This window comes from Eleginops maclovinus, chromosome 19 (assembly GCF_036324505.1).
Source record: "Eleginops maclovinus isolate JMC-PN-2008 ecotype Puerto Natales chromosome 19, JC_Emac_rtc_rv5, whole genome shotgun sequence".
Classification (NCBI taxonomy): Eukaryota; Metazoa; Chordata; class Actinopteri; order Perciformes; family Eleginopidae; genus Eleginops; species Eleginops maclovinus.
The window spans coordinates 22,733,095-22,754,994 of record NC_086367.1 but is presented as its reverse complement, the minus strand read 5'-3'; the positions used below and the strand labels follow the sequence as shown (position 1 = coordinate 22,754,994).

Sequence of the window (21,900 nt, the reverse complement as noted above, 5' to 3'; positions counted from 1 at the left end):
TACACCCCATTATCAGTGTCTGGAAACTTTATCAGAGTGACCCCTTTTTAAATGTACCTTCCTGTTGATATCTGGGAACAGTGCCAGAGTGAGACCCCTTTAAGTTACACCCAATTATAAGTGTCTGGGAACCGCATCAGAGTGAGACCACTTTAATTTATATCTCCTCATCGGTGTCTGGAAACAGCATCCGAGTAAGACCTCTTCTCTTCCCTCTATCTCTGAGGGGCTGCGGCCACGTCATCAGACGCAACAACATCAAACATGGCGGCGTCTGTCCGGGAGAAGCAGACAGGTTCGTTAAAGTCTTTATTTTCCCCCTCAACGGTTATTTTTCAACCACAGACAGTGACGGTCACCGGCGGCAGACAGTCTAACGGACCTGGTGTTTCAACCTGAGAGATTCAATAGTGGCTGTCCTGCTGCTAATCAGCTAACGAAGCTAACCAAAAGAGCCGCTAGTTGAGCTCATTCTCAAACGTTACAGAAACAGAAACTGATAATACTTCTCCTTGACATGCAGATGAACTAACCTATTAACTAACCAGACTGATAACTAGTTAAGTGGAACGTTAACTAGCAGCATAGCTTGTTAGCTTGCCAGGTTTTTAATACCATTGTTAGCTAACTAGGTGAAGCTAGCCTGTTGCTAACCTGTGATTTGTGACAATTTTGAGTATTTAAGTTCCTCAGGATTTCTATTAAAAACCTAATTATACCTCATTTAACTCTAAATTGTCATTGTTGTGATGTAGCTACACTTGAAAGTGAATAATGTACATTTAAAGCTGCAAATAACAGAATACTTCATTGTTAGTGATAAGAAATACACGTCAGAATTACATTTTGTACACAACATTGTCTGTAAGCGATGAGACATAATTGTGATGTGTTGAATAAACAGAGGCTTTCGATGTTCATTCAACCAGGACTGTGTGAAAGCATGCTAAATATTTCTGCTTTTCCACAAAATGTAAAAGATCAGCTGTATAATGGGTCGGAAAATCCACAAAATGTCTCTGTCTATTACCAACATTTCTACTTGACATAGATAGATAGAATCGGAGGATGAAACCCTCTTTATTAGTCACATGCATGCACACAGCAGAGCACACACTGCTAGGAGCAGTGGGCAGCTATTGTGCAGCGCCCGGGGAGCAATGGGGAGGGGGGATTGGAGATGTCCAGTGCCTTGCTCAAGGGCACCACAGCAGGGCCTAGGAGGTGAACTGGGACCTCTCCAAGTAGCAGTCCACTTTCCATATTTCAAGTCTGTTCGGGGACTTGAACCGGCGACCCTACGATTCCCAGTCCAAGCCCCTACTGACTTGGCCACTGCTGGACATCGTATTTCAGTGCCTCAGAATTTCTATTAAATACATAATTATACCTTATTATAACTTTAAAACATTGGTGTTGTCATAAAGCAGCACTTAAACACGATAAATGTACATTTGAAGCAACAAATTACACAGACTATTTAATTGTGACTGATAAGAAATACATGACACAATATCTTTTTTACAGAATATTATTTTCAGAGTTTCTCTTCTTTAGTTTAAGATGTAATCACAATAAACTTGATCCACCTAACCCTAAAACTATAGCACAGAATATGAAGTGACAAGATCTTCTCCCACATACTGTTTGTTTCTCTGGCTCTAACCAGTTTTATGTTTTCCTGCAGTCGCCCTGAAGCGCATGCTGAACTTCAACGCTCCTCCTCTGAAGAACACAGCAGCGGAGCCAGTATGGAAGGTAATAACACAGTCAATATCTGTCACGTGAAAGGAAAACACATGTTGTGTATTATGTAATTTAACTAAGTGAAGAGCATACCAAGGTATTGACAGTTTGGTCCGGTTTTTAACATCTTTTTCTGTGTGTGTTTGTGTGTGCAGGTGTTGATCTACGACAGGTTTGGCCAGGACATCATTTCCCCTCTGCTGTCCGTCAAAGAGCTGAGAGACATGGGCATCACCCTGCACCTGTAAGACACACACACACCTGTCTTCTGAGTTGCTTAACTTGCTGCACAAGGTGTTATATTTAGTATGTGTGTTTCTTTTAGTCTGCTTCACTCGGACAGAGATCCGATCCCAGACGTTCCTGCCATCTTCTTCGTCATGCCCACAGAGGAGAACATCGACAGGATATGCCAGGTACACATACTCACACACAAACACACACGTTACAGTTGTGCCATTAGACAAATATATCGGCTATTCTGTTATGTATATCATGGTAAATGGAAACTCTTAACGATGTTCTCTGTGTGTGCAGGACCTGAGGAACCAGCTGTATGAGTCATACTACATGAACTTCATCTCTGCCATCAGCAGGAGTAAACTGGAGGACATCGCCAGCGCTGCTCTGGCTGCTAACGCTGTCACTCAAGTTACCAAGGTAACCACAGTTACTCTTTACTTAATCATACTTCCAAAAGGTATATTTATTTACACAGTATATGCTTCTGTTTTCTAATAATCGTAACCCATTTTACATTATTGTGTGACTGGAAAAGTTATTTTAGGGAAAGTGAGAACCTTTATAGTACTGTATGTGTAAACCAGTCAGGTGTTATCATGGTGTTGCACAGTTCAGTGTCAGCTGGAGCAATGCTTGATAACGTTGTGTTTCTTAACGTAACCTCGGTTCTTTGATAACAGAGTGAGGTCATTTTCTTTATGTCTGTGCACATGTGTCCCTGTGTGTCAGGTGTATGATCAGTACCTGAACTTCATCACTCTGGAAGACGACATGTTCACCCTCTGCCATCAAAACAAAGAGCTCATCTCCTACCACGGTAACACAAAAATATGACCTTTTACTCGACCTAAATGGCTTGTGATTGGTTTGTTTTTCTGAATGAAAAAAAAGGAATACAATAAGTGTTTCCTTTTTGGTCTTAACAAAAGCAAACCAACTCTCAGATGTTATCGTGACGTGAATATAATTCGTATTTCTGTCTCACCTTCAGCCATCAACAGAGCAGACATCCAGGACACAGACATGGAGGCCATCATGGACACCATCGTGGACAGTCTCTTCTGTTTCTTCGTCACTCTGGGTGGGTTTGTGTGAGCTGGAAAGGAAGAAATGACCTGCAACTCACCTGGTTTCAGTGTGGTTTTGTTTCTGTCCACCAGATGGAAGCGTTCACTTTGATCTCTTAACACATTTCCTCAGATTAGTGCCTGATTTCAGCTGCAAGACAAAATAGATTGAGTGTGTTTTGTTTGTTGTTGTTGTTGTTCAGGTGCAGTACCGATCATTCGCTGCCCCCGTGGAAACGCAGCGGAGATGGTTGCCGTGGTGAGTTGACGACAGCCAATCACATTTGTTCGATGACAAATCATCAACTTCTTCATTCAGTTTTGTTTCTCTCTCTTTTGAAAGTAAACTTGTCTGATATGATTCAGCCGACACATGTGAAAAAGTGTGTGTGTGTGTGTGTGTGTGTGTGTGTGTATATGTGTGTGCGCGTTTTGTAGAAGTTGGATAAGAAGCTCCGAGAGAACCTGCGGGACGCCAGAAACAGTCTCTTCACAGGGGACAACATGGCAGCCGGACAGTTTAGGTAAACACTCTCTTAAATGTCTCTCACAAATAATCAAACTGAAATTGTGTGAGATCGTTGGAAACTCAACTTCCCATAATGCAGTGCTGTGTGAGTTCAGAGGTTGGCTCTGTGTTTAATGACTCTTCCCTCCTCTCCAGTTTCCAGAGGCCTCTGTTTGTCCTGGCAGATCGTAACGTGGACATGGCCACGCCCCTCCACCACACCTGGACCTATCAGGCGCTGATCCACGACGTCCTGGTGAGCTGTCAATCATCTCTTCTCTCATATTTTATTGATACGTCAGAAAACATGACTACAAACACCTCAATGTTAGTTACAAACACAGAGGAAGAACATTATGATGCTTTGATACACACACACACACACACACACACACACACACACACACACACACACACACACACACACACACACACCATACTTGGTAGCAGATACACTCACTGGGTTTTGGTTTTTGTGGAAAAGAATCTGGACCTTCAACCTTTAAAATTAAACATTTTGAGGTGTGATGAGAGATCAGTTTGATCCAAACATCGTCATCGCTGAACGGCAACATTTATGCGTCTTGGTGATCACACACACACACACACACACACACACTCACACTAATGCATGCAGAGCCAGAGTGCTGTCAGCTTCTGAGGTCAAAGCTGACAGCACTGGAATGTAGAGGTACATGGAAGTGTTATGTAATGCGTCACACACACACACACACACTCTCACTCTCACTCTCACTCAGACCTACTTACTGGGATCAGCAGAGTAACATTCGGCAGTGTGAACACATCTTAACGATTCCTGGACAAATTGTACCTCCAAAGGAACTAAATATACGACATATACACGTAAACATGAATGCTTTGCTAAGGTTTTAATTTCATCATTATTTTCATAATCTTTAACGGAATATCCAGAGTTTGAAGATAGGTGTGGTCCAAGGTCACAAGGGTGCTAGAACTAAGGGGGTAAAAAGTGGGAAAGGGTGAGTTAGAGTAGTGGCTATCACTAATAGTCGAAAAGCGGGTTTCCCTTTTAAAGGAAATTAATTAATTGAACGTTAACTTCAATACTTTTATATATTAACGTACTTATTTATTTTCCTGTGGTGTGTTATATAGGTTTTAGTGACATCACTATGTTACACTCACGCTCCTACTGCCTAGCACTCCAACCCATTGCACATGATAGGCTAAGGGGCGGGACATATCTAAGCGGTTTTTCTCAAAAATGTCGCTTTTTTCTCAGGATTTAGACTGGGCTCTGGTTTCAGACAGAGGGTGAAAATAGGAGCTGCAGCACAGGCAGTATGAGAAACATAAAGAGCTTTCTGAACATTGAAGCATGGAGACATGTCCCAGGAGAGGAGCTAAATACTTGCAAGTCTACTCTTTACTTTTGCCCGCTGTTGGACCTACAAAGTGATTCTGATTTCTGAAAGGATGCAGAGCAGGAGTTGTTGCTAACAGGACTAACCCTCAGCGTGCATCATAGAAACAACCAACAGCATGGAGTGTTGCTGCACCAGAGTCAAGAAACCGAGCGTTTGTTTTTGGAAATAGGTGACGTGACGTTGCCTCGACTTGGTTTTCCTTTCTTACATCTGGTCCGAGATCCAGACGATGATCTAGTTTCTGCCGTGGCCTCGGGTTTGGCAGCTCCCTTTTTGACGGCGCGTCCAGATGGCGTTACTCTCTCGTCTCTTTCCTATAAACATGTCTATAGTCAGCCGCCTACCACCCAGCAGGAGACAGGATCCCAAAACTAAATCACCTCTCATCCCTCGATTGTTCCCATAATAACTCCCAGAGATATTATGAACCGCGGCTGAGGATCTGTTCCCCGCGGCCTCCGTCAGGATCCACGCTGGTGTCTCCGGTTTTGGACGTCTTCCCAGAGATCTTTAACACATCAGGACTTCATGTGCTGCTCCTGGATCAGATTTCAGATTCATTAAGTGTCCCAGAATCACTTGTAGGATTTTAAAGCTGAATGATGGCGTCTTTTTGTTTCTCTTGGTGGTTTAACTTTGGATTCAGTGGTTTTTAAAAGGCTTAAAGAGCTCCTTTAGATGATTTAATGCAGGGGAAATAATATATAATGCAGAAGAAGGCACCACTTAAAGGTTTACGAGGGGGAACTTGAAACCTCAAAGATTTCAGTCGAATAAATGCAACAAATCCTCGTATTTACTGAATATTGTGTCGGTTTTTCTACCAGGACTACCAGCTGAACAGGGTGGCGATGGAGGAGGGGGCGGGGAGCGATCCGTCTCCTGCCGGCGCCAGACCAAAGAAGAAGAACAGGAAGACGTACGACCTGACGGGCGCCGACAAGTTCTGGCAGAAACACAAGGGCAGGTGAGTCTGGGAGGAGGAGGATTGAAGAGGAGGGTGGATTTAATTCCTTTTAGTTTCGGTACGGGCTTTAAATATTAGGTCCTAAGTAATATCAACTCTGCCAATAGCATGGTAGTGTTTCATTGCTTTGTGTCCATCAGGATTTTGGTTCTTATTATACCCTTTATTTTATAGATTGGTTTAATTTGTGCGCTCTTTCCCACTTCTTTCTTCTGCCACCACTGCAAATAAACCCTCCTCCTCCTTGGGATAAATAGAGTTTATCTTACCTTAAATGTACTTGTGCTTGTGATGAAGGCCTGACTATTTTAAAGTGGTGCTTTCTCGTTCAAAAGCAAATATTTGATGTCTGTATCTTTAAAAAAAAAGGACGATATTTATGCTAAATTAATCCTTGAGAGTTTTGTGTGTGACAGTCCGTTCCCAGAGGTGGCGGAGTCAGTCCAGGAGGAGCTGGACACATACCGGACCCAGGAGGACGAGGTCAAACACCTGAAGAGCATCATGGTGAGACACACACACACACACACACACACACACACACACACTCGCTGACACTAAGTAGTCAGCTGTCAACCAAAGTCATTTTCATGTCCAATTTCCCGAAGTTAAATCTGTTTCTTTACGTAAATATCCAGGATTTAGAGTTGGAAGATGTTCTCACATGTCTGATTGCTTAGAGTTGATCCCAGTTTAGTAATGCTAATGTTTCCTAATGTGTGTGTGTGCAGGGTTTAGAGGGAGAGGATGAAGGAGCCATCAGCATGCTGTCAGACAACACAGCCAAGCTCACCTCTGCTGTCAGGTACTGAGTCTCGATCTCCTTCATCACAGCTTCCAGATAAATATGAACAAACAGTGGTAAATAAAGTGATGGAGTTATTCAGCAGCATTTTGTTGTGTTTCTGCAGCACACTGAAGAATACAGAGAGGCAGAACTGAGGACATTTCACTCTCTGTTTTCCCAAAAACAGAGAGTGAAATCAGAAACTCTGCATTTTGGTTTTTATTTTTGCATTCCACCTTTACGCTTTTAATGAAAATTGACATCCTGGGAAAACACCCATCTGCTCAATACGATCACAGTGTTCCTGAGAGTTTCCTGGAAATAAATTAAGGATAAAAAATGCTCTGTTTCACCCTTCAGTGAGTGTCTTCAAACAAAATGTCCTTAAATGTCAGGAGGAGGATAACCACAGAGCCAGAGAACATCGGATTAGTTTCTTAGGTTGTCATCTCCAACATAACAAAACTGCTTTTATCTCCACAACCTTTGAGCAATTCAATTTTCCTGCAAATGGGAAGACAGGGTGTCGTGGTGGAGAACTTTTAGTCGTGTATTCATCCTATTCTTTAGAGATCAGTGTCCCAGATAGAGAGGGTTTGCTTTTTCTGATGTTGTCTTTGTGGTTGTGGTTGTGTTTGTGTTTGTGTTTGTGGTTGTGTTTGTGTTTGTGTTTGTGGTTGTGGTTGTGTTTGTGTTTGTGTTTGTGGTTGTGTTTGTGTTTGTGTTTGTGTTTGTGGTTGTGGTTGTGTTTGTGCTGCAGCTCTCTGCCTGAGCTGCTGGAGAAGAAGAGGCTGATCGACCTGCACACCAACGTGGCAACTGCCGTCCTGGACCACATCAAGGTACGTAAACACACAAAACCAGGGGCATGATACTGAGTGCCAGCGTTGTTCATACAAAGTCAATTAGAGTTCAATTAAGTTAATGATCAGCCGTTAATTTGACTAGCTATATTAGAGATGGAATTTTGACATGTTTAACGCCATCATTTAGCTAAATCTGATACAGAATTGTGTGGATAGTGTTTTATTTTTAAACGAGTTATCAAGTATCATTGATTTTCTCTGGTATTTATTTGGACTGATTGATTTCTGCCGCTAACTTGATTGTGTTTGTTTCCTCAGAGTCGCAAACTGGACGTTTACTTTGAGTATGAAGAGAAACTGATGAGCAAAGCGACCTTAGACAAATCTCTGCTGGACATCATCAGTGACCCAGATGGTATGAAAACACACACACACACACACACACACACACACACACACACACACACACACCACGCCAAAGTGCTAATTGTAAAATAAAAGATAAGCTAAAGTGTGTGTGAATGTTTTTGTTTTTAGCCGGGACCCCAGAAGACAAAATGCGACTGTTCCTCATCTACTACATCACTGCTCAGCAAGCTCCCTCAGAGGTAACACACACACACACACACACACACACACACACACACACACACACACACACACACACACACACACACACACACACACACACACACACAAACTGCCTGATAATAATACACAAACACCTCCAAACTAGGGTTGTGAATTCTGGATCGATACCGATGTTTAAAGAGGCCCTCATTTATTTATTTTTTTGGGGGGGGGGGAGTGTGTTCTATTGGTTTTTGTGCATGTAAATGGTCTGCTGAGGCTGAAATCCCTGTGCTCCCTCCAGACGGAGCTTCTCTCCCACACAAAATGAGCAGAAAAGTACCCCTTTAAAAAACAGTTAAGCTGATTCTGATACCGATGTGTTCGGGTGCTACTGGTAGAGCCCTCCGGAGTTACACATAAGCACAACGTTTTCGAGTAAAGCTTAAATCTTCTTGAAGATCTGAAACACTACATAAAGAAAGCTGTTCCCTCAAGTGTGCAGCCATAACAAAGAATACTTTGACAGTACTTTAATATATCCCTCAGCTCTGCGTCCAGCTTCTTTTTGTCTCAGCATCCAAATAGTTTCCATGTTATGGAAGCTGTTTTCATCTTGAGTCAGTTTCACTCTGTGTTCACTGAGGGAGCGAGCGCGTCCAGACCCCGCTGCGGTGATGGATGTGTGTGCTAGGCCATCTTCAGGAGTGTGTTTTTGGAAATGCCGTCATTTTGGGACCAGAAACCCAGTGTGAGTCAGTGAGCTGCTCCTGCACAGAATTAACTGGAGCTGTCACAACTTGGCTCCTACGGTATCATTTATTATTAGTGAGGAACGTTCAGGAGAAGTTCACAGGTGAGCTTTTACATCAGCTCCACTGTGCAGTCTAAATACTATAGTAGGAACAGTGCTAGGGTCATCTAAATTTAACAGCATTTATTAATACAACGATATGATAAGTTTACAAAGGACACTCGGCCGAGGTCTTCTCCTATTTCACTGGTCCACAGTCCACTTTCCACTAGTTATCTTTCCACAGCTCATAGGAAGAAGGGCCGTTCTAAAACTTTTCAAGTTGTTTTCTACTCTACGTTCTACTTCTTCTGTCGCTCTCTGATAACGTAACCATATCACGTCTTTTATAATATCCTTGTTACACAATTCATCTGATATTCGTTGGGAATGTTACTTGACAAACAAATGATGACGGTTGATATTGTAGCGTCAATGAGAGGGAGTTGGAGACGGTGTGTTTAGTATGGAACTCCACGCGTCCTTCTCCTACTCACATTCACGATATACCATTAGCTACATGGTGCCGGTAAAGACCAGAGGTTTGAGGTCTGGTCCGTCCGGGAACAGTGAATTATGCCCTTTAATGTTCTGTTCCAATTCTCACAGCAGCCCTCCTGATAATACTTCAATACTTTCACTTGAGGAACATTTTGAATTCAGGACGTATTTTTAGACTGTAGTTTTTCTACTTAAGTGAAGGATCTTTATTCAACACTAGACCAAACAAATCTCTGTCGTGTTACATGAGTTTACCTGTTTTCAGGGTCTGTTTTGGTTCTGGTTCAGGCCTCTTAGTTCCAGTAATGGTAAATGTTCACCTGTTTTCATGCACATATTCAATAAGTGCATAAAAACTGGTGGAAATGCATGAACGGTTGTGATGTGGGAAGTGATGACCTTTAAATTGAACAGCGTTGGTGCAGCTGGAGGAGAGGATTCAATGCAAAATGAACGGCTAGGTTAAAAAAAAATCCCAACACTGCCATTCAAAGGACAGCACATGTGATGTTGCATGGTTCAACAGATGAGTAAGCATCCTATTATCCCTGTTCGTTACATAGACCTCCTTTGTTCCATGCTGCCTCTGGTTTAACTTCCATTTCTTGGAAAATCGGCTTTAGATGCTTAAAACTTTCGTGAACTTTATTAGTGTTTTTGAAGCGGTTCCTTGGTGCCGTGTGGAAGGACGCTCGAGCATCCAATACTTGATGACAATTGACGTATTGTGGAGCTGGTGACAAGAGAATGAAACCCAGAAGAGAAGCATGGATGTTGGGAAACGATTGACGTAGAATTGGATGTTTCTTGCATTAAAACAGATCTTGGAACACGACGATATACGTTATTATCGAGAAGTTGAATTCAAATGAGACATAGGAGTAGTTTTCAGGGGGTTACTCTGTGTTTATGGGATGTATTAGAAGGGTTGTGGCAGCAGGGATGATCCAGCGGTGACTCTGTGATGTGAGGGTTTGTGGTTTGGTTTGTCGTCCCGCTGCAGTTCAGTCGCGCCACAATAAAACCTCACACTGAAGAAGAAAAAGAGTGAACTGCCTTTGATCTGTCCTTGGTGTTCAGGGTTTGCTTACGGGAACAGAGACTCTAGAGAGATCTGAGGAGATAGGGAGATGAAAAACATGAAATGACAATGCATGAATTCTTCTTTGGAGTTTAGACGCTGAGGACAAACCTTCAGCTCCGTCAGGACAAAGGTCATACGTTTTATCATCACAATGTTGAGCTTTTATCTTTATTAATGTAATGATCAGGGATATGCTTTCAAAAGGGAGTTCATTTAAACCTGAATAAAAATACAGTTGTTTTTAATCTTTAGCCCCAGTGACTTTTAATGAACACGATGGATGGATGGCTGGAGGGAGGGAGGGAGGGAGGGAGGGAGGGATGGATGGATGGAGGGTACTTTATTGATCCCAAATTACTGAGTTAGTATACAATAGTTAATATATATACAATAAACAGCAGCAAGTCTCTATGCATAACTACATTAGAAAGGACATCAAACCAAATGCCGGTATTAATAAATAAAGCAGGACTGCATGATTTGTGATAATGTCTTAATGCTATTACTTATATAGTATTGAATTTGCAATTTGATGATCACAATTAGAGGGAATTATCCTTCTTTGAAATGTATGTTAAAATGAAAGAGGATTTCTAACGAATAACCATCTATAGAATACAACTATTAGACTTCCATATGTAATCATCACCTAAATCCTTCATTAAGAATGGTGTTAGTACTGCACCTCCTGCAATTTGGGTATTGCACCATTACATTTTGCAATATCGGTGAAAATGTGATTAATTGTGTAGCTGTAAAACAGTGTGAACAAGTGAACCAGAATCCAAACTGTGATGGCTTAAAGGGCTAGTTGCATTACCTTCCTAAAGACCTGTGAAGCATTGGACCAGTGTTTGTTCCTCAGCGCATGCAGAGTCGCTGTTTACTCCCGGGATTGATGATAGATGATTGAGATTTGCATGATTGGACAAATTCAAAACAAGTTGAAACTCACTTGACGGACATCCAGTTCTTCTTTTCCGACGCTCGAACTGAAGCGGCACAGGGGACGCTTACATCAGCAGTTGTGGGTTGGCAGAAATTAGAAATGGTTTGGACAGATGCTCTCAACTGTACCCATCAATCAGACAGACTCTAAACGGGCCCGATGAGAAGCACCTTCTTGGCTCCACCATGAAATCACTGAGAGCCATAATGCTAGATCCATAACGTTCCTCTCTGAAAACAAAGAGCTGGTAAGAGTTAAAGGGAGCACAGCTGGATCAGGTTTGGTTTGGCAGGAGCCGGCTCCCATCCTTTATGAAATGACAGCGACTGTGATTGTTATTATATCCTCACAGAAGTCCACGGGTTTTACAAACTCCAGCTCAGAAGCAGTCAGAGACTCTGCCTCCTGCAGCCGCGGTGGGCAGAGAGCTCTTGTTTGTTCACCTGCAGGAATAATTCAAACAATCCGTCTCAATTATAGAATCAGCGATCGATCACAACCCATAAAACTGACAGGATTTTATAGTCAGTGGCATCAGGGTTTGTATGATTTCATACGGATACATTTATATATTTAATAAACTTTTCCTCCTTTTTTTCAAGCTTCTTCTTCCGCATCATTAATGTTTGCAGGTTTTCTCAAAACCATATTGAAGAATATATATAATATATGCATAAAGATGAACCTCGGTTTCCCCCCCTCCCATAGCGCAATCTATGGAAATAAAGAGACGTCTAGAGGAAGATTAAAAACAGATATATTTCACTCTTTGTATTCATTTATTTTATGTTGAATTGGCTTTTATTTATGATGTGTTTCCATGTTTACTTTGGTGGTTCTGCACTAAAATACCAAAGCAAATTATGTCACAAACCTCCTTTCAATCAAAAATTACCACATTCAGAGGTTTCTTTTAAATATATGTCTTTGTTCCTTCTCTTATAATAAAGATATTTATGCAACATGAGGAGTTAAACTTAAATTTCTAATAATATAAAATAAAAAACTAATTACAAATGTTAATATAAACAGCAAAATATCAAAGAAAACGATTTTTACAATACAAATATAAAAAGTAAAATGTCTAATAACATACTTTAAGAAATAGAACTTTTTAAAAGAGCATAGGACGTTAAAGTCAAATGTCTAAAATTAAAAATACATATACAAACATAAGAGGTTGAAGCAAAATGTCCAATAAAATAAAAAATAGAATATAAAACATCAGAATTCAAAGAGAATAGAATAAAAGTCTTCATATAATAATAGAAAGCTGTAGATTGTACAACAAAAACCAAATATATTGATCCCTTGAGTATTGAGCCTTTTTCTAACAGTCTGTTTCACACGAGGCCTTCACAGTCATCCCGTAATTCTCAGCGTCTGCTCAGATCTCCAGCTCGTCCTCGGCTGACAGATGGTGTGACCACTCTCACTTCGGCCAGAAACCAGCCTCTCTTTCCTTTCATCCACCTGAGAGATGGATCACAGCGGGATTAACCCCTCACCCTCCTCCACCCCCTCTCACTTCCTGCCATCCCTGGTCATCCCTCTCCCAGCTCCTGTCTCTTTTCTCCCTCCTTTGATCACCTTCGGAGTCTCAGGAGTGCTGCTCTAGTTTCTGAAGGATGTGGTGTGATTTCAGTCCCACAGAAACTCAAACAGACACACACACACACACTTTTCACGTGGCTCAGCACTTGTGTAATCCCTGCCACTGAGCTGCCAGTCAGAGGATTATTAAATAATACGGTGCACTGAACGTCAGTTTAACTACCTGTACGAAGGAAAAAGAACAGTTTTAATCCTACTCTGCGAGTATTGTGGCGATTCTGTGAGAAACGTTGCTGGGCGGCGAAGAGAGGCCTCTGAAAAATAGGCTTAATTGTTGAACTCCTCACAAAAAGCAGAGATATGAAAACTAGTTTGAGGCGACATTGATGCTGTAACACAATAGCATGACAGTTGTCTTACTTACTCACATTATGTGCAAACTGGGAATTGATTAACCTCTAAGTAGCATGGGCTTTAATGTGTTGTCTGTGCTTCACCATCCATAATACTCAACAATACCAAAGATCATCTTTTTAACTATCATGTATTTTCTCCCTGCTTGTTACCGGGGTAATGATAAATGGACTGTACTTATATAGCGCTTTATCAGGTCTTCTGGACCCCTCAAAGTGCTTTACATACTACGATTCATTCACCCATTCACACCTCATTCATGCAGAGCAGCACCACTTGCTCTAGGGAAGCTAACACTCACACTTCGTTGGCCATCGGGAGCAACTCAGGGTTCAGTATCTTGCCCAAGGATACATCGACTGACTGCTCGGGCTGGGATCCAACCCACAACATTGCTGTTGAAAGACGACTGCACTCCCTTGGTTTATTGCTTCATGTTTGTGTGATGGATGTGTGTTTCAGTCGGACCTGGAGCAGTATAAGACGGCTCTGTTGGACGCAGGCTGCGACCTCTCACCTCTCAACTACATCAAACAGTGGAAGTAAGTCTGACACCTGATTAAGGGTCTTTGCAGCATCAACAAGCCACTGATTTAGTGGTTTCGATGCTCTTATTTTGGTCATTTCTGTATTTTCAATTCAGAATTTAGTGGAACTAAACACATCATTGAGTCATTGTGAAGACTGTGAAGCAAGCCAACTATAGTAAAAGGTTTTATATGGTTTGAAAATGAGAATTGTTCTGATCTGTTGGATAATAAAACTGAACGAGCAGAGTGTAATTCAGCCGTGTTGAGTCTGGTTTCCTCTCCTCTTTTTCAGAGCGTTTGCCAAGATGGCAGCCACTCCAGCCAACTACGGCAACAGTGGAGTCAAACCCATGGGGTAAGTTTGTAATATTAGAGATGTTTTTAAATATTTTAGCGACACATTTGCTTAAATGTGTTGCACTAAGTGTGACTCTACTTACCACCTCTCTAAAATAGTTCAAATAGAATCATCATCACCTTGTTATCAGTATTGTTTGCATCAGAAGAAGCACCACAATAAGCTCAGTAGTATTTGCAGCAACAGCAGCATAGTTTTATTCTTTTGCCGTTTTAAAAGTGTAATTTATAGTCTTTTTATTAATTCAGTTTAAACTGGGATTTTGTTCTGAATACCAGCCTAACCCTGTCCTCCTCCTCCTCTTCCTCCCCCTTGTTTCCTCCCCTCCCTACAGCCTGTTCTCCAGAGTGATGAATACTGGATCCCAGTTTGTCATGGAGGGAGTGAAGAACCTGGTATTAAAACAACATGTGAGTTTTACTCTCCGCTGCTAGGAAATCAAAACAAGTTCAAACATCAAGTGAACCCAATAAACCTGCACGAGGTACGAGGTATTTTTAAATAGTGGCTCAGATTCGTTTAAAGCAGGAGGGTGTTGAGGGAATCCTTCACTGAAATATGAGTCATTTTCATTTCTTATTGACTGTTCCTGCCAGAAGTGACTGATATGTGTCCAGTACTTTAGTTTATTGCAGAATACTTTACCTGCAGAACTAATGACATTCCCATCAGCCCCAGCCTTACTTCGTGTTAGCGTGCTAATTAGCTAGCATTAGCATGCTAACGCAGATGCTCACCATGGTAATCATTGCACCTGTCAGCACTGTCATTGTTAGCATGTGGATGTTGGCATTTAGCTCATTTATTTGACATCAGATCAATCAATGCTCCAAAAAGAGTTTCGCATCATAAGAACTTTACAGGTATATACATTTACTGAGTTAATCGGTTAGCATGCTAGTGTTAGCTAATTAGCAGTGAATATAAAGTAAGGCTGATGGGAATGTGATCAGTTCTGCAGGTACAGTATATAATATACGGATTTTACTTTAAATGTAATTCTTCTTAATTCAGGGATCTTTTTCCATCATCTTGTCTCTAGATTAGCTAAACATGCCACAGCTTGGTGGGTTTATGCTCCCTTTTTAAAGAACATGTGAAGCTAAGTCCTTCATGCTAATGCACCTGGCACTTTCCAAGCCTCGCACTTTTTGCTGGTTTTTCCATTTCCCTCTTTCAACTATACATCTAAACATACACCCCACGATGTCAATCAATAGTTGGAGTGAACGCTTTGAGAGGAGAACGGCTGCGATCCTCATCTCGTCCCTGTCCTCGTGATTAATGAGACGTTCTCCTCTCCTCCGGTTGACGCTCCTCCAACGCTGAGCTGCGTCTCCTTAGCACAGCTGGCATCCGGCCTCAAACATTCCCCCGTCCCTCAGCTGTACGTCTCCACCTGAGGACGGCAGGTTTATTCAGGCATGCTTTCACCTTTTTCATCCACAAACACACCACTGTTCCCACCCGTCTGTGTGAGAGGGCTGGAGGGTAAATCAAGCGTACCTACAGTAATGTGACAGACCGTGCGTTCCTGCACACCAGCGGAGACGATGACAACAGGAGGAGGAGGATGATGGGGAAACTGGCTCCAGCGTGAAGTCATTTATAATCATTACACACACACACACACACACACACACACACACACACACACACACACACACACACACACACACACACACACACACACACACACACACACACACACACACACACACACACACACGAGCACGAGGAGATGGTGTCTGTTTTCTACATATACAGTAGAAGCTGACACCAGAGCTAACTCTCTGGATGAAATAAATCTAAGATGAACACAATGTTATTCTGCGCGGGGAAACCAAAAAGTGACCGAAATCAAAGGAAATCAAAACAAGTTCAAACATCAAGTGAACCCAATAAACCTGCACGAGGTAAAGGTATTTTTAAATAGTGTCTGGCTCAGATTCGTTTAAAGCAGGAGGGTGTTGAGGGAATCCTTCACTGAAATATGAGTCATTTTCATTTCTTATTGACTTTTCCTGCCAGAAGTGACTGATATGTGTCCAGTACTTTAGTTTATTGCAGAATACTTTACCTGCAGAACTAATGACATTCCCATCAGCCCCAGCCTTACTTCGTGTTAGCGTGCTAACTAGCTAGCATTAGCATGCTAACGCAGATGCTCACCATGGTAATCATTGCACCTGCTGAGGCTCCTTGTAAGCACTGTCATTGTTAGCATGTGGATGTTGGCACACAAAAAGTGACAGAAATGCCCATATAAGGATTTAGTTTGTCCTTATTTTATAGATTAGTGTTTGTCAATCATCATATGGGCGCTAGTTTTTTTTGTTCTCATAATTTAACAATACTGGGAGTATATTCATTCAATTCAATTACATGTCCACCTTCCTAGAAATGCGCCTCTGCAGCATCTCCTTAAATCATTTTTTGAAGTAGATCTCCTTCCAAGGTGCATGGGGACATGCAAAGCCAAAAGAGCTCTTAACTTTATCAATACTTAGTGGTTTGAAGCAAAAAGCTATGGACTGATCGTCAATTTATGGCACATATGGCTGCCAGAATACGCATAAAGACACTGCCATGCTGTAAAGGGATCATCCTACATCCAAGACGTGGTCAAACCTCACTCTCAGCATGTGCACTTTGCTCTGCATCCTCCAATCGGCTTGCTACTCCCTCACTGCGAACCAGGTATTTGCTCTCCTGGCTCCCATATGGTGGAGCAAGCTTCCCACTGATATCAGGACAGCGGAGAGTCTACGTCTCGTCCATCGCAAAGTGAAGAGCCACCTGTTTCGCTTACACCTTGGCGAATAACCCCAAAAATGTCCTTGTTCGAAGGAAATATGTCAGCCCTGTTCTTGCTTTCCTTAGTTTGATTCTTTATTGCACTTACTGTCATGTGGGATAAAAGCGTTAGCTAAAAGTGAGGTGAACCAGATTGAATTTTACAGCCCATTAAATAACCCTGTGATGGTCTGTCCTCCAGAACCTTCCTGTCACTCGGATCCTGGACAACTTGATGGAGATGAAGTCAAACCCTGTGAGTTTCTATCCATTGGCTTCTTAATTTTTTATTTAATATCTCAAAAACACGAAGGCCGATCGAGTGGATATAAGTAGAAAGTAAGATGTTTTGTTGTTTGCTACAACAGTTTGTCCTCATTGCTGCTGAAGTGTCTTTTTCCTGTTCAGACTGTTAGTCCTCTGCATACAGTCCTTTTATTGGTTCTTCGCTCTGAAGATGTAGATTTAGTTTCATAAAACAGCTGTTCACTGAGGTTGCATTAAACTGTGTTAAACCAACAGGAGGAAATATTGCATTAGTTCGGGACTATTTTCAGCGGCGGATTTATTTTGTCGTGAGCCTTTGGTGCAGCAGGATCGTGTGTGTGGGGTTTTTACTCAAGGTGTGTGTGTGTGTGTGTGTGTGTGTGTGTGTGTGTGTGTGTGTGTGTGTGTGTGTGTGTGTGTGTGTGTGTGTGTGTGTGTGTGTGTGTGTGTGTGTGTGTGTGTGTGTGTGTGTGTGTGTGTGTGTGTGTGTGTGTGTGTGTCCATAGTGAAGAAATGATTATATTACACGCACAGTTAAACTCACATGGGAACCGTCAGCACAGAGTTTAACACACAGATCGATGATGATGAATGAGGGATTTTTTTTTAATTCAAGCTCATTTAGTCATCTGACCCTGTACACACACACACACACACACACACACACACACACAACACACAGCAGGTTTCTCAGCGTCTGCAGTTTCAGACGACTAACAAAGATCCCGTTGTTGTGAATCTGTCGGGGGGGAGAGAGGAGGAGACAGGAGTGGGATGAAGATGAAAGAAATAGAAGACCACATTCTCCTTCTATCAGATTGTGTGTGTGTGTGTGTGTGTGTGTGTGTGTGTGTGTGTGTGTGTGTGTGTGTGTGTGTGTGTGTGTGTGTGTGTGTGTGTGTGTGTGTGTGTGTGTGTGTGTGTGTGTGTGTGTGTGTGTGTGTGTGTGTGTGTGTTCAACAGTCAGCGTGGTTAGCTTAGCATAAAGAGTGCAAAGCTAGCCTGGCTCGTCCCCAAACATCTCACGGTTTTGATTATTTGTTTATTATTTATTCACATGTAATCCCCGTGCGTCTCCAGACATCTTCTCATCACGTCCAGATAAACCTCAGTGAGATGAAGCTGCAGATCGGAGGTTAATCTCTCAGTAGAAGCACGAGGCGGAAGAAAGACAAATAAATATTCAGGAGGTTACACAGAGCCGTAACTCTGGTCCTTCATTATTGACCTCCTTTAAAAGTGTTATTTTTGGCTACAGACCGGTTTAATGAGTTACCCTTCAAGTTACTGTTTATTGATGTTAAAAATATGGCCTGTGTCCACAAAGCTCCTCTTTCTGAGCACCAGCGTCATATTTCGTCCATATCTTAAATATTTTAACTTTCCTGAAAGTCGACAGTGACCACGGTGTAGAACTTGGAGTAGAAGCTGTATTTGTGTGATTCTGTCAGTCATAAACTCTCATAACGAAGACTGAAAAGCTCATTTTTTGAGGACATCAGCCGAGAAGATCCTGAGTGTTGTACTTATATCGCTGTTAGCGGGTGGTCCTTCTCTTTCTACGGCTGTCAGACTGAGCGGTGACGTTCATTCAGACTAAGTGTGAGAGCTAGAGTTTCCTGGTTGGTGTTCATGGTGGAAAACTATATATAGTTGCACAAACGGATAATAAAATGCAAGGGTGCAAAGCTGGTCTGTCATCAAAGGCGTTATTTATTGTTGATTTAAAACCTCAGAGGAGGTTCACCCCAGCGCCTTTCAGCCAAACAATGTAGAAACAGGCCTTTAGATTCTAAGCAACTGACCGATGTTCTTCTCCTGCAGGAAACAGACGACTACCGATACTTCGACCCAAAGATGCTACGAGGCAGTGAGAGGTACCACTCCAACATATATTTCCAATCACTGCTGATCAGAAGCAAAACGCTCAGAAATATCTCACCCCTCGTCTTCTCTCCCCTCTTCCTCTTGTCTTTCAGCTCCATTCCTAGGAACAAGAACCCGTTTCAGGAGGTAAACACACGTTCTGTTTCTTTTCTAACGTTTGATTCATGAGTGAGTGTACTGCCAGGACAAACAGGAGTCGAAAAGGAAATAGAAGACGGACTAGGAAGGATGCAGAACGTCAGAAATCTGTCTCTTTAATCGGTCTCTAATTCATGAATTCAGAACCACAACTCCTCTCTGTTCATCACATGTGTATATTTAGATGTATTTAGCATGCAAACGTCGTTTAAAGCCTTTACATAGCTGAGATTGAACTCTCCTCCAGAACCTTGGTTTGTATAAATAAAAAAAACTGTGTGACAGAAACTGAAATTCACTGGTTAACCAACATACTGGCTGTGTCCCCAAGAATAATGCATGTCAAGGGGTTGTTTATACTGTTCATTATTGGCTAAATCCGTCTGTTTTTTTGGTAAAAGAATTCCAAATGACTCAGAGTTTTCTTTGGAAGTTTGGCTCGAACATTAGGATTTCTCTTCTGATCTCATACCACTTGTTTTTCTGAACTTCTTGCTAATAATTAAGTCCTGCAGTACCTGGAAAATTCTACAAATCCTGCAGTGTCAAGGCAAACATTTGAACACCCTATGAACCAATTAAAACAGTTTAATTAGAGGGACTTTTTAAGGCTTTTATTTTGAAAGTCTTCAATGAATACAGCTAAACACATTAGAAAGTGTCTGATTGTTTGTTTGTTTGTTTGTTTGTTCTCCCTCTTTAGGCGCAGTTTTTCACAATGATGTTTTTTTAATGTTAATACGATATAAGATGTAGTTCCTCCAGACAGAAGCAGATTAACCCCCGGTGTTTTTCATGTATTTCAGGCCATCGTGTTCGTGGTCGGCGGAGGAAACTACATCGAGTACCAGAACCTGGTGGACTACGCCAAGGTACTGTAATACTGCCCGTACTCCTGCAAGCTCATAATTCAATTACTCAGTATTTGATATCTGTCACGAACATCTGTTATGATTAAGTATATGGGATGACATATTATGTGATCTAAATCGGATCTTAATCCATGTTTGAGATCCAAAAACTGTATTTATCTTGTGACTCTGTGTTTCTCTTCAGGTCAAGCAGGGGAAGAAGGTAGTGTACGGCTGCAGCGAGCTCTCCAACGCTGCTCAGTTCATCAAACAGGTGAGAACACACTCACACCGGTGAAACACCTCACACACACCTTAAAGAAGCAGTGCACAATTTGACCTCTTGACCTTTTTCTTTCAGCTCTCCTCACTCGGCCAAAAGTAACACAGACTCCAACACTATGTGAAACTCTCTCTCGCTGTCTTTCTGGAGGTCATGTGATCTCTTTATTCCACTTGTTTTATATTAAATTCTTCTGTAAATGGACTTAACATTTCCTGTCTTAATTGTCATTTCTGTCTCTTCCGCTCGGCACTAATAAAGCTAATAAGGTCTAAACTTGCGTCGGCCTCTGTCTTTATTCTGGTGCAGCGTTTTATACATTCCGATGAGGAACACAAATACTGTTTGAGTTTATCCGGCGGCCCGTAGAGAAGCTATACGCTAGCTAACTTCACCTGGAACAACTACTGCTGCTGAGGTAAGTCAGGATTTGTTATCCCAAAAACCAACAGCAGTTTTATACTATAAATTGTATATCATGCTCTGCTGCGTAGGCTCATTATGCTGCTACACGACGGTGTTATGGAGAGTGGAGTGACAAAAGAAAATAAAAGCATATCATTGCAAAGAGGCTTATAACATCAGAAAAACTGAAGCCTTTCAGTCTTTCTTTAATCGTTTTTTGGGCCACTTCACTGAAATGCTTTTTGTTTGCTTGCTCTAAATCTGCTAAAGAAATGTATTGATGTTGTTTTGGGGTAAACTGTTCCTTAGTTCAGGCCATTGAAAAGAAACACTTCAGACTGTGTGAAGCTGTAGACTCAGTCCCTCCTCTTTCCTTTTATCACGGTCGATCAGAATCATTCAGAGGATTTATTGGACGTAAATCCACCGGTCAAAAGAAAGGTCATCGTCACCATAATAAAGGAGCAAAGTGTGAAAATATTTGATGTGCACTCAACACTAAAATATGTCTCTTAAGAGGAGAGAGAATCATTTCATCTGCAGCAGCTTCACCTGACTGCCTCATTTACCCATCATCACACACACACACACACACACACACACACACACACACACACACACACACACACACACACACACACACACACACACACACACACACACACACACTCTGGTCAAGGTATTTTAATCTGTGTGTGAGAGACTGAGGGAAATAAAAAGGGTCCAGCTTGTAAACATCCTCCAGGCTGCAGAAAAAACATGACAAACAGTTCCCTTAAACTAAACTGTGACCCTGGAACTCATTTTTCAGTTTAATGGAAAACATATAAACCTTGTTGTCAGCACATGCACTCAAAGTGTTTACTTATGATATCTGAGGAGAAAACGGGGGCAAATATTGAGAGTTAGTGGTCAAAAAATTAGGTATAATAAGATTTCATGAGCAAGTAAACACTTATAAATCCTTAATAAAAAGGGAGGGGTTTC

The 21,900-nt window shown here is 41.8% G+C and overlaps 1 protein-coding gene and 1 long non-coding RNA gene across 3 annotated transcripts; one reads left to right on the top strand and one right to left on the bottom strand.

Moving 5' to 3' along the window:
* Positions 1 to 177: 177 nt before the first annotated feature.
* Positions 178 to 20,788, top strand: scfd1 (sec1 family domain containing 1). The gene is made up of 25 exons (XM_063909550.1): positions 178 to 295; positions 1,688 to 1,758; positions 1,902 to 1,990; positions 2,072 to 2,162; positions 2,284 to 2,406; positions 2,719 to 2,806; positions 2,981 to 3,070; positions 3,260 to 3,315; positions 3,495 to 3,580; positions 3,721 to 3,820; positions 5,801 to 5,940; positions 6,357 to 6,447; positions 6,672 to 6,745; positions 7,488 to 7,569; positions 7,852 to 7,948; positions 8,071 to 8,141; positions 13,861 to 13,940; positions 14,221 to 14,283; positions 14,621 to 14,696; positions 17,285 to 17,338; positions 19,174 to 19,226; positions 19,329 to 19,362; positions 20,181 to 20,246; positions 20,431 to 20,499; positions 20,587 to 20,788. The coding sequence occupies exons 1-25, from the start codon at positions 265 to 267 to the stop codon at positions 20,608 to 20,610; spliced, it is 1,899 nt and encodes a 632-aa protein (XP_063765620.1). The 5' UTR covers positions 178 to 264; the 3' UTR covers positions 20,611 to 20,788.
* On the bottom strand, positions 14,572 to 16,417 carry LOC134881942 (uncharacterized). Of its 2 annotated transcripts, none has more exons than XR_010168099.1 (3): positions 16,367 to 16,417; positions 15,793 to 15,871; positions 14,572 to 15,685 (listed from the first exon to the last, which is right to left on the bottom strand). It is a non-coding gene; the product is annotated as an uncharacterized LOC134881942 (long non-coding RNA). The 2 variants fall into 2 exon arrangements; XR_010168098.1 differs by having other exon boundaries at positions 15,797 to 15,871; positions 16,367 to 16,411.
* Positions 20,789 to 21,900: the final 1,112 nt, after the last annotated feature.

Bases quoted from the DNA above. Each gene is read 5' to 3' on its own strand.
- scfd1 (XM_063909550.1), top strand. From the start codon at position 265: ATGGCGGCGTCTGTCCGGGAGAAGCAGACAG. The intron at 6,746-7,487 runs GTACTGAGTCTC...TTTGTGCTGCAG, and splicing joins AAGCTCACCTCTGCTGTCAG to CTCTCTGCCTGAGCTGCTGG. The intron at 17,339-19,173 runs GTGAGTTTCTAT...CTTCTCCTGCAG, and splicing joins TGGAGATGAAGTCAAACCCT to GAAACAGACGACTACCGATA.